Consider the following 13518-nt stretch of genomic DNA (forward strand, 5'->3'; position numbering starts at 1 on the left):
AACCCTGACTACTCAGGACCTTCGTATTGTGAGGCAGACACACTAACCCCTCTTCCACCGTGAAGCCAATACTACTAATAATAATAACAATTTCAAAGCAAGTTATCCATCCAGTTGTGTAATGTAAAAGTAGCTACAGATTTCACGCTAAAATTGGGATACTTACAGCATTTTTCTCTAAATGAAAAAAAAGGTACTTTTTTTTTACTGTAATAAACTGTGGTACCGTTTTGGCATTTACAGTAATATACCGAAAAATCTACAGTTTTTAATTTCTGGTTAAAAATCTCCACAAACAAACAAACTGGCAGCTCAGGTGCCAACATTTTACTGTAAAATTGCAGTTTTTTTATTTACGGTAAAAAAACAAATATAAATTTTACAGTAAAAATCTAGCAACTGAGCTGCTTTTTTTTTCTTATCATAATAACAACAGTACTCTTTTTCCATTTACAGTAATATTCACTACATTTTGAGGCAAAATTATTGAAATTTACCATATTTTTTTAACATTTTATTTTTAAAAAAATCTACAAATAAATTTCATTTAAAAAAATTGTGTACAAATAGTATTCACTGTTAACAAAACTGCAATGTGGCCCTCAGTGAAAACCACTTTGACAGCGATCTGCACTTAAACATGCATAATCCCTTCAAGCCACGCCTCCGGACTATCAAATCTTCATCCTTGTCTTTATGTATTTTGCTGTTTTGTCTTTTTACCTCACCAAATGACAAATATACATAAGTCAATATGTGAACGCTGATAAAAGATCTTCTACACAACAGGAGGGCTTTGCACTTCAAAAGCACTAGATCCTTTATATAACAAAGGTGTTGTGATTTTTTTATTTTTATTTGTTGCATCGTGGCTGTGGAGAGGGAAGTCCGGGCTTCTCTGCTTAGGCTGCTGCCCCCGAGACCCGACCTCGGATAAGCGGAAGAAAATGGATGGATGGATGAATTGATAAACGTGGAATAAGTTCAACAATTTATTGGGGTGTTACCATTTAGCGGTCAATTGTACGAACCATGTACTGTACTGTGCAATCTACTAATAAAAGGCTCAATCAATCAATCAATCAATCAATCAAAGAAAAACTGTTAAGTCACTCACTCCCGAGTTTGGAACCGAATTCGCTGTAAACGAAAGGTCATCTCTTGTGATGTATAATTTTTAGGTGGCATTCGCTGAAGCGATATTTCTGCGCGATGCTTCGATGTTTTCTTAATAAAGGATACACGCTTGAACGCATCAGCCATGCATTCTGCAAACTACTACTCGATTCACTGTCCTTGAAGGTAACACGGTTGAACGGAAGCAGATCATGCCGAGGACCCAATCTCTGTCTGTCAGGTGCAATGTTTGTGAATCTTCCTGAAAGCAGTCCGGTAACATACCTAACTGCCTTTCATTTATTGCATATTTATGCACTTAATTCAGTATAAACATTTAAATTGGGGCCGAGTAGCGCTTCTTTTACGGCTCTAGTATGGCAGACAACATTCGGGGCTATTTCTACTTCCGGTTTATGGCGCTTCGCGGGAATTCTCTTTGACGCATGCGCTCTGAGTTTGATTCTTGGCGCGGGAGGAAGCGGTCAGACATGTTTATATGTCGTCCACGTTGCTAACCTCTCAAGCTCAAATAACACAAACTATTCCGTTCGAATAAAAATGTGGAACCAGGGTGAGTTCAAATGCCTGAACGCTCATTTGACTTTTTCTTACTTTTTATTTTCTTTTGCTAACCTTGCCGCATCTTTGTTGTAGTGTTGTCACAGGAGTTAGCACAACTTGTCATCGCCAACAAAGGCCGCCATCGCTCTTCAATGTTGTTTGTTTTCCTTTTAGGAGGATATAATGACTCCAGTATGGCGGGGGGATACACTCAGTCGCCTGGCGGCTTTGCGTCGCCTTCCTTGTCCCAGGGAGGAGAGAAGAAAGGGGTACGTGCTTTAATGTATTTATTTTTACTTTAGTTTAGTGTTTATCATTGCTGTTATAGAGTGGTCCTCCAACATAGATCTCCAAGTGCAGCCATAATGGCCAACATGAAAATAAAGTAGCGTAGTAGGCCTAAGTATTCATTAATAACAAGGCCGAGGTAGGGCTGGGCGATATGGCCTTTTTTTTAATATCGCGATATTTGTAGGCTATATCGCGATACATGATATATATTTGGATATTTTGCCTTAGCCCTGTATTCAATCAATCAATCAGTGATTAATTATACAGCCCTAAATCATTAGTGTCTCAAAGGGCTGCACAAACCACAACGACATCCTCGGTAGAGCCCACATAACACATGATAATATAATCACAGCAGTATGATGATTCTAGGTGTCTACATTAAAACATTCTTCTTCATTATAAATAATAAATGGGTTGTACTTGTATAGCGCTTTTCTACCTTCAAGGTACTCAAAGCTCTTTGACACTACTTCCACATTCACACACACATTCACACACTGATGGAGGGAGCTGCCATGCAAGGCGCTAACCAGCACCCATCAGGAGTAAGGGTGAAGTGTCTTGCTCAGGACACAACGGACGTGACGAGGTTGGTACTAGGTGGGATTTGAACCAGGGACGCTCGGGTTGCGCACGGCCACTCTCCCACTGCGCCATGCCTCATTAATAATATTATAATGTTGTTTTCATAAATTTAGCGTGAAATTAAATTTTTTTGTGTTTTATTTATACATTACATTGCAGTATTTGTCTTATTTTCTATTATTATTTAGTGGCGCTTGATAGAGACACAGTATTCACCAAGCAGGACTTCTGTTTACAGGTTAGGGGTGACCTTTAATATAGAAAAACACAACCAGCTAATCTTGGCGCTACTGTATCTTATATCTTAACAGTGACAATCTCAAGTTGACCAGCTTTTGACAGACGAACTTTTTGCCGGACTTCATCTTTTAACTTCAGCTTCATCAATAACACATTTCTACATTGATAAGATTTTGACACGAGCGATGTCAAAAGACAAAACGCAAGACAGAACAGACTCAATTTCACAGCGCCATTATTGATAACAAGATAGCTATCTGCTATCAGTAATTTTAAGAGGGTATGCATTATTTTGATGCACTTCATCTTTGACATCAATAACACAGCTTTGGCTTAAGCTATGAGGAATAACAAACGCATACACACAGTGCTAACACGGAATGCTAAAATCACAGCTAATGATTGCATTTGCGAGTGTCAAATAGACACTCACCTGTGATTTCAGCACAAGTAAGGCCAAGGTCTAACTTAGAGGAATTACCCAGGATATGATGGAGTCCTTCCATCATAGTGGCCGGGCAACTGCCGTAGCAGTCATTGTTGGAGGATCCTACCGGGTTCCTGGTAAGAACTGGACTTTCACAATATTATGCTAGACCCACTCGACGTCCATTGCATCCGGTCTCCCCTGGAGGCTGGGGGGTGGGATCACCTACATCTGCGGTCCTCTCCAAGGTTTCTCATAGTCATTCTCATTGACATCATACTGCATCAATGTATACTACTTTTAAACTTTCATGCAGAGAGGGAAATCTTAAAATCCTACTGAAAGCCACTACTAGCGACCACGCAGTCTGATAGTTTATATATCAATGATGAAATATAAACATTGCATCACATGCCAAGAAGGCCTTTTTAGTTTACTAAATTGCAATTTTAAATTTCCCGGGAGTTTCTTGTTGAAAAATTCGCGGAATGCTGACGTGTGCGCGTGACGTCACGGACTGTAGAGGACATATGAGCGCTGCACACACACACAGCTAAAAGTTGTCTGCTTTAACCGCATACTTACACAGTATTTTGGACATCTGTGTTGCTGAGTCTTTTGCCATTTGTTCAATCAATATTGGAGAATATTCTGTCTTCTTTTGTTACCAGATTGGCACCTTCGTTCTCTCGTATTACCACCAGCACCACAGCTAACCCATGCTGCTACCTCTCTGTCCCGCGGGGGCGTATACGTATGTGGCGTATTTAAGAAGGTGCGCTTGCTGTCCGTGAGAAGGAGAGACAAGCAGGTGTGGAAAGAGCCTGTAGTGTAATGCCTGCAGCTAAAAGCAACTGCGTGAGAACGTATACTTGAATATCACGATATAGTCATTTTCTGTATCGCACAGAGACAAACCTGCAATATATCCAGTATATCGATTTATCGTCCAGCCCTGGGTTGAGGTTTTGTTTAAAAAGTACATTTAACAGTTTTGGCCACCATCATACACAGTTTGTATACTAGCAGTTCAGGGGGGGAATTATGTAAACCCGCAACAATTTTTAGTGCTTTGATAGCTTGTCTACTGACAGATAGATATAAGAACTAAAGATTTGTCCGATAAATCGGCCAAAAAAGGTTTTAAAATGTAATATCGGAAATGATCAATACCTGTTTCAAAAAGTAAATTTATAAGTTTTTAAAACGTTGCTGTACTGAGTGGTACACAGACGTAGGGAGAAGTACAGAACAGTTGCATCTCCCAGTCATACTTGCCAACCCTCCTGATATTCCCGGGAGACTCCCGAATTTCAGTGCCCCTCCCGAAAATCTCCCGGGCAAACCACTCTCCCGATTTCCACGCAGACAACCATATTGGGGGCGTGCCTTTGCGTGTTGGCCCAATCACATAATACCGATGGCTTTTCACACACACACAAGTGAATGCAACGCATACTTGGTCAACAGCCGTACAGGTCACACTGAGGGTGGCTGTATAAACAACTTTAACACTGTTACAAATATGCGCCAAACAGTGAACCCACACCAAACAAGAATGACAAACACATTTCAGGAGAACATCCGCACTGTAACACAACATAAACACAACAGAACAAATACCCGGAACCCCTTGCGGCACTAACTCTTCCAGGACGCTACAATATAAACCCCCCGCTACTCTCCCGCCCTAAACCCCGCCCACATCAACCTCCTCCGAGCATGTCCCATATTCCTAGCTGCCTTTTTGAGGCATATTAAAAAAAATAATGCACTTTGTGACTTCAATAATAAATATGGCAGTGCCATGTTGGCATTTTTTCCATAACTTGAGTTGATTTATAATGGAAAACCTTGTTACATTGTTTAATGCATCCAGCGGGGCATCACCACAAAATTAGGCATAATAATGTGTTCATTCCACCACTGTGTATATCGCTATTGGTTGATATGGGAATCGGTAATTAAGTGTTGGACAATATTGGATATTGGCAAAAAATCCATTATCGGACATCTCTAATTAATATAATTGGATATTAAGAGTATGTGAAAGTTGGACTCCTACCTTTTTACTTCCAAGACAACCTTCTTTTAAAGTTTTGTAATCAATCAGAAATATCGAACAGCTAAAATGCGGAAAGCGTGGATAAGTGTGGAGTGTTTTGCATTTTTCCCATCATGCATTGTAATGGATTTAAATGGGTGTATTTTAGATATATATTTTATGGTGCTTAAACGTTTTAATAATATCGACATGGTTGAGTGAGCAGCTTTGTGTGTGTGTGTGTGTGTGTGTGTGTGTGTGTGTGTGTGTGTGTGTGTGTGTGTGTGTGTGTGAGAGCATGTGTTGACTTTTTGCCTTGGTTGCATTTTCTTCTTTGTGCTGTGACTTAGGAAGGTTGTTTGGATTGGATAGTATACATTTATGCTGTGCTTTGCTCACTTCAAATCAGAATTCATGGTCGTCGACCTGATTTACTAATCAGGATGTCAGATTTACCATGAATTGACTAACAAGGACCCTGATTTAAACAAGTTGAAAAACTTATTCGGGTGTTACCATTTAGTGGTCAATTGTACGGAATATGTACAGCAGGGTAGGGAACCTGTGGCTCTTTTGATGACCGCATCTGGCTCTCAGATAAATCTTAGCTGACGTTGCTTAACACGATAAGTAATTAATATTTCCGCTGGTAAATAGGGCTGGGCGATATATCGATACACTCGATATATTGCGGGTTTGTGTCTGTGCGATATAGAAAATGACTATATCGTAATATTCGAGTATATGTTCTCACGCAGGACTTTTAGCTGCGGGCGTACACTTCAGGCTCTCCTCGCTCTTTCCTGTGTCTCCTTCTCGCAGACAAGCAGGCGCACATTCTTACATACGTCTCTAACTGTCACCTCACATGTCACATACACAGAGAGGCAGCGGGGTGGCTAACATTAGCTGCTAACGTAGCCGTACGAGAGAAAGATGGTGCGGATCTGGTAACAACTGAAGGAACATTTAATCCCCAATAAAAAAAGCAGGGTTTCCATCGTTAAGTGGGAATATGTCCAACAGACAACTGTAATTTGTCAAGTGTGGTGCAAAAGCGTTGCTATAAAAAGTAGCATTACTGCTAATATGTAGCATCATTTGAAAAGTCACTCGCGAGAGAATGAAGAGAATTTCCTAACCTTAGTAACATACCACATAGTGAAGGACGACTACTATTTGATTTCCTATTATGCAGCATTTATATTTGACGCTTAAAATGTCTCTGACAATCTTGCAATTTATGTTTTGGAAATGACTTGACTGTTTGTGCCACTGCTTAATAACTTTAATAAATACACTTTTGGTCAATTGACTTAGTTGTGATTTCCCTCTCTGCATGAAAGTTTAAAAGTAGCATATATGAATGCAGCATGAAGAAGAATGTTTGAATGTAGACATAGAATCATCATTCTGCTGTGATTATATGCATCAAGTGTTCATTCAAGGCCAAGGCAAAATATCGTAATATATATCGTGTATCCCGATATGGCCTAAAAATATTGCGATATTAAAAAAAGGCACTATCGCCCAGCACTACTGGTAGTCAGTGTTAAAAATAACGTTCAAAATATAAAACATTCTCATGCTTTTGAATCCATCCATCCATTAATATCGCACCTGTTTAAAAAGTGGCATTAATGGTCAAAAGTATTTTATTTATTATTGGCTACCTTCAGAATAACAATGTTATTAAAAAGAATAGGAGATGCACGCATTTAGTTTTTGTAATCAGGGAAAGTCCAAATAAAAGAGGAGGCGTAGAATTCTCTTGTCAGAGCGTAGGACGACACTGTACAAGAGTACAGGTCTACGCCTTTCTCCTCATTGAGCTAAGTTGAATCCAGTCTCTGTTTAATTCCTTGCTTCTTGTATGGTTAATACAGGGATGTCCAAAGTGCGGCCCGCGGGCCATTTGCAGCCCGTAGGTTATTTTTTAACGGCCCCACAGCACATTTTAAAAATACGATTGAAAAAAATTATATACATAAAAAGTGGTATACAGGAGCAAACAGGTGAAATGTAACAAGTAAATGTAGCAATGTTTACTCTAATAGCACAGTTGTCACGCAGGCTGTTTCTCTCTTCAAAAAAAAAAATAATGAATCAAAATCAATGTCATTAGAAATTATTGACCTGTTCAAGGCTGCAATTACGTCACATTAAATATTCCACTTTGAGATATTTTTTGGGGGAAAATGTTGCATATTTTGTGTTTGCCATATAAAAAAAACAGAGCTTTTTTTTTTTTTTTTAAAGAAGGGCCCAAAATGAACAAACAAAAAACATAAACAACAATAAAACTTTTAATCAACGGATAGAGCTGAAGTTGATCTCCAGATTATTGTGTTAAAAGTAAACAGTAAAAAAAAATATTTATTTTTTAACACTTTAATAAGTAAGACACTTTTGGATTCCCAATAATTTTAGTATGATTTGTTTTTAAGTGTCATTTTTTTATTTAAAAAATAATAATGAATAAAATCAATTATGAGTTTTGAACCTTTTCAAGGCTGCAATTATTATATATTCTCAAGTATTCCACTTAAAAATTTTATTGGGTGAAATATTGCATATTTTGTGTTTTTTCCATAAAAAACAACTTAAATATTTAAAATGGTATATTGACAGATAGACCTAATGTTGATCTGGAGATTTAAAACTTGACTAATTATAAAAGTAACAATACTGAATAATGACAGGTTTTTTAAAAAAAATTGACCAAAACCCTCCGTGGTCCCCGGGATCAAGCCTGAGTGGAGGCCCAAGTGTATATTTTTATTCATATAATGAATTGATTTTTAAAATAAAAAATATCACAATGGCCCCCGCTTGCTTTGATTTTTCAGTGTGCGGCCCTCGGTGGAAAAAGTTTGGACACCCCCGGTTTAATAGATGTCATAAGTGTTTGAACCTGACAGTTGTATTCAGTGTTAAAAATATTATACGGCTCTCACTGAAATACATTTTAAAGTATTTGGCGTTCATGGCTCTGAGCCAAAAGGCTTCCCTACCCCTGATGTACAATATTGTGCAATCTATTACCGTATTTAACTCGCAGTTTTTTTCATAGTTTGTCCAGCGGAGCGACTTATGTGTGAAATTATTAACACATTACCGTAGAATATCAGATAATATTATTTTGCTCATTCACGTAAGAGACTAGACGTATAAAATTTCATGGGATTTATGGATTAGGAGTGACAGATAGTTGGTAAAGGTATAGCATGTTCTATATGTTCTAGTTATTTGAATGACTCTTACCATAATATGTTAGGTTAACATACAGTTTGTTATTTATGCCTCATATAACCTACACTTACTCAGCCTGTTGTTCACTATTCTTTATTTATTTTAAGTTGCTTTTCAAATGTCTATTCTTGGTTTTGGGTTTTATCAAATACATTTCCCCCCAAAAATACGACTTATACACCATTGCGACTTGTATATGTTTTTTCCCTTCTTTATTAAGCATTTTCGGCAGGTGCGACTTATACTCCGGAGCGATTTACACTCCGAAAAATGCGGTAGTACGAGTATCAATCAATCAAAGATATTTGACGTTAAATTTGTTGTCGTTGTGTCCTTGGGCAAGACACTTCACCCTTGCTCCTGATGGGTCCTGGTGAGCCCCTTGCCTGGCAGCTCCCGCCATCAGTGTGTGAATGTGTGTGTGAATGTGGAAATACTGTCAAAGCGCTTTGGGCTCCTTTTATAAAGGGGTAGAAAAGCGCAATACAAGTACAACCATGTATTTATTTTATTTAAATCAAAAGCTGTCTGCGAGCTACATTCCTTATTTGAATTCAAGTTTGGACACCCCAGAACTAAAGCATTTGTCGCTATTCTAATTGTTTTTGTATTCCCCAGAGAACCAGAGCTACACAGATCATCCCTTGCACCGTGTCCCAGCTGATGTCCGCCACTCAGTCAGATGAGGCCTTCAGAGTCGGGGAGGTGGAAGTGGCTCAAGTAAGGAGATTCGATAATGTTTTTGTTTTTTTGGAGGAGGAAATGTCCGTATAAGTCGGAGGTTAATAAAAGGAAAATGCATTTGTTGTTACCTAGGTCACCATCGTAGGAATCATCAGGAGTACAGACAAATCCATGACCAACATCCAGTACAAGGTGGACGACATGACGTCAGCCCCGATGGATGTGAAGCAGTGGGTGGACACAGAGGTCAGTACTGACCATATCAAATACTTAATGTGCAACTTTTAACTTCTGGCTTTCTGCTCCAAGGACCCTAATGTGGATGGCGGTGTGTTGCCTCCAGGCACTTACGTCAAAATTTCTGGGAACATGCGTTCCTTTCAGGTGAGTTCCCGCTTTTATGTCGTCAAAGTACCTCTGCAGGTGGCGTCCTGCGGCAGTCCTTAAAACTGGAACATGCGTAAGAGGGTGCAGGCAATCTGAGGGGGAAAAAAAACATTAATAGTATTTAGATAAAACCAATAAAACTCATCTTGTGTGTCCAAAAATGATCATAATGTCCTGCCCCATCACTTAGGAATAATAATCTGATTTTTGATCAACAATACAGTACATACCATATTTTTCGGATTATAAATCTCTCCGGAGTATACGTCGCACCGGCCGAAAATGCATAATAAAGAAGGAAAAAAACATATATAAGTCGCATTTTTGGGGGAGGAGCCAGATGAGGTGGTTCGGGCATCTGGTCAGGATGCCACCCGAACGCCTCCCGAAGGAGGTGTTTAGGGCACGTCCAACCGGTAGGAGGCCACGGGGAAGACCCAGGACACGTTGGGAAGACTACGTCTCCCGGCTGGCCTGGGAACGCCTCGGGATCCCCCGGGAAGAGCTAGACGAAGTGGCTGGGGAGAGGGAAGTCTGGGCTTCCCTGCTTAGGCTGCTGCCCCCGCGACCCGACCTCGGATAAGCGGAAGAAGATGGATGGATGGATGGATGGATGGATGGATGGTATTTGATAAAATCCAACACCAAGAATAGACATTTGAAAGCCAATTTAAAATACCGTATTTTCCGCACTATAAGTCGCACCTAAAATTTTCTCATAAAGCTTACAGTGCGCCTTATAATCCGTTGCGCCTTATATATGGAGCAATATTGAGCCACAACAGGTCTCGCAACTACGGTAAGCAGCCGCCGATTTCATTTTCCCCCGTAGCAGAAGAAGCGCGTGTTGCATGCTGGGATATTTGACTGCGCCAGGCCGTGCAGTTTCTGTTCCATTTGTGTGTTTATGTAAAGACCCCAAAATGGCTCCTATTGAGAGACATGATTTCAGGAAAGCAGGAATTGTCACTGAACTGCTAGACAACAGCAGCGACACTGACTCCATTAACCACGTCTCGAAATAGTGCAAAGCAATAACAATATATCAATAACTCAACGTTGCTCAAATGTTAATGTCATACAACACAACACACAAAATAAACATGTAAAGCTCACTTTATTAAGTTATTCCTCATCCACGAGTCCCTCCAATTCTTCTTCTTCAGTGTCTGAATTCAACATGCCACAAGAGGTCTCGCAACTACGGTAAGCAGCCGTCTACCTTATTTTCCCTCGTAGAAGAAGAAGCGCGCGGTGCATGCTGGGATATATGACTGCGGGAGGCGTGCCGAGTTTAAATTCAAGGCAATCAGTCACACAGTAGAAGACGGGAATAGAGCAGCAGCGAGAGAATTTAACATTAACAGCAGCAAAGTCGTATTTTAGGCTTCATAATGCGCCACACATTTTGGATGGGAGACAGGTCTGGACTGCAGGCAGGCCAGGAAAGTACCCGCACTCTTTTTTTACGAAGCCAGGCTGTTGTAACACGTGCTGAATGTGGCTTGGCATTGTCTTGCTGAAATAAGCAGGGGCGTACATGAAAAAGACGACTCTTAGATGGCAAAGTATGTAGTTCCAAAACCTGTATGTACCTTTCAGCATTAATGGTGCCTCCACGGATGTGTAAGTTACCCATGCCTTGGGCACTAATACACCCCCATACCATCACACATGCTGGCTTTTACACTTTACGTCAGTAACAGTCTGGATGGTTCGCTTCCCCTTTGGTCCGGATGACACAATGTTGAATATTTCCAAAAATAATTTGAAATGTGGACTCTTCAGACAACAGAACACTTTACCACTTTGCATCAGTCCACCTTAGATGATATCGGGCCTAGAAAAGCCTGCGGCATTTGTGGATGTTGTTGATAAATGGCTTTCGCTTTGCATAGTAGAGTTTTAACTTGCACTTACAGATGTAGCGACCAACTGTATTTAGTGACAGTGGTTTTCTGAAGTGTTCCTGAGCCCATGTGGTGATATCCTTTAGAGATTGATGTCTGTTTTTGATACAGTGCCGTCAGGGATGGAAGGTCACGGTCTTTCAATGTTGGTCTCTGGCCATGCCGCTTACGTGGAGTGATTTCTCCAGATTCTCTGAACCTTTTGATGATATTATGGAGCGTAGATGTTGCAATCCCTAAATTTCTTGCAATTGCACTTTGAGAAAGGTTGTTCTTAAACTGTTTGACCATATGCTCACGCAGTTGTGGACAAAGGGGTGTACCTCGCCCCATCCTTTCTTGTGAAAGACTGAGCATTTTTTGGGAAGCTGTTTTTGTACCCAATCATGGCACCCACCTGTTCCCAACTAGCCTGCACACCTGTGGGATGTTCCAAATAAGTGTTTGATGAGCATTCCTCAACTTTATCAGTATTTATAGCCACCGTTCCCAACTTTTTTGTCACATGTTGCTGTCCTCAATGATTATTTGCAAAAAAATGTATATATATGTTTGAACATCAATTATGTTGTCTTTGTGGCATATTCAACTGAATATGGCTTGAAAATTATTTGCAAATCATATGGAAACGGGGTGCGTATGTACTGTTATATATATACTTGTGTGTGTGTGTGTGTGTGTGTGTGTGTGTATATATATATATATATATATATATATATATACATATATATATATATATATATATATATATATATATATATATATATATATATATATATATATATATATATATATATACACACATACATATATATATATATATATATATATATATATATATATATATATAGATATATATTTGCACCAATACACCGCTCTCATGTGCGCTACATTGCAGCAGCAGTGCGGAAACGACATCCACACATTTAAAATTCCGACCACTCCACGCGATCCAAATGTTTCTATTTTTATGAGTTCCATCATTATTGGATGTAACGTAATATAAATTAAAGTTTTTTTCCTATCGATAAATAATTGCAGCTGTACTTGCTGCCAAACTTAATAGGTATAGTCCTTTAAACATGAAATAATGAGGCTGCAATAAAATATTTGATTATATATATATATTATATTTATTTATTAGACAACATTTGAATAATATATGATAAATGCAAATATTTCAGGCTAAACTGTTTACATTTTAGGGATACTTTAAAAACAGGTTGACATTTAAATGAATTGATTATATTTTTTGTCATTTTTAAATTATATTTAGACCTTGTATACATTTGTTTTTAATGTTTTTTTGTTTGTTTAAACCTATTATGAAAAAATATATACATTTTTTTTATGATTGCTTAATGGATTTGAATCAAGTGCTGATTAGTGGAAAAAGTGCTGACAGGAAGTCTCACACTAATGAGAATAAAAGGTGATTTCCTTGGTGGAGGTCAAATAAAAATAGGTTGCTGGATAGTGAAAATGATTTGTGGTCATCCTTATTTCAATGTTCCTCTTGTGTCCAGAATAACCGATCTGTGGTGGCGTTCAGCGTCAGACCCCTGGAGGACATGAATGAGATCACGTCACACATGCTGGAGGTAGTCCAGGCACACATGGCGCTCAGCAAGACTCAGTCCTCGGTGAGGAGGCAAAACACACAATCTAAAATCCTCCCAAAGCTAATGGTTGCTAATGTTAGCGCCCGTTCGTTTACAGGACCCGTCTAAACAGAGCGGCCTGGGCTCGGTGAGGCCTGCAGGAAACCTGGCCGCCAACATTGACCTGGGCTACGCCGGTGCACGCGACACTGCTAACAACGGCCTAAGTGCAAATCAGAACCAGGTGGGATTACATCGGATGTCCTCGCAGAGAGTCCACGTCACAACCTCACGTTTCCTTCCTTCCTGCACGCTAAGGTGCTGAGTTTGATAAGAGGATGTCCAGACCCACGAGGCATCAGCATTCAGGACCTGAAGATGAGACTGGGCAACCTCAGCCTAGTGGTCATCAAG

The 13518-nt window shown here is 39.5% G+C and overlaps 1 protein-coding gene across 2 annotated transcripts in view; it reads left to right on the top strand.

The window, feature by feature from the left end:
* Nucleotides 1-1197: 1197 nt before the first annotated feature.
* rpa2 (replication protein A2) overlaps nucleotides 1198-13518 on the top strand; it is a 15457-nt gene continuing 3136 nt past the window's right edge. The window contains exons 1-8 of one of the 2 annotated variants that reach the window (XM_061915001.1): nucleotides 1198-1357; nucleotides 1855-1949; nucleotides 9141-9242; nucleotides 9339-9452; nucleotides 9516-9590; nucleotides 13030-13146; nucleotides 13223-13348; nucleotides 13423-13517. In XM_061915001.1, the coding sequence (XP_061770985.1) occupies nucleotides 1213-1357; nucleotides 1855-1949; nucleotides 9141-9242; nucleotides 9339-9452; nucleotides 9516-9590; nucleotides 13030-13146; nucleotides 13223-13348; nucleotides 13423-13517 (869 nt within the window). In that variant the 5' untranslated portion in view covers nucleotides 1198-1212. Of the gene's footprint in view, nucleotides 1358-1534; nucleotides 1691-1854; nucleotides 1950-9140; nucleotides 9243-9338; nucleotides 9453-9515; nucleotides 9591-13029; nucleotides 13147-13222; nucleotides 13349-13422; nucleotide 13518 lie in introns of those variants that run through there. The other variant, XM_061915002.1, reaches the window with a different exon arrangement.

Source organism: Nerophis ophidion, linkage group LG11, assembly GCF_033978795.1.
Source record: "Nerophis ophidion isolate RoL-2023_Sa linkage group LG11, RoL_Noph_v1.0, whole genome shotgun sequence".
Taxonomy (NCBI): Eukaryota; Metazoa; Chordata; class Actinopteri; order Syngnathiformes; family Syngnathidae; genus Nerophis; species Nerophis ophidion.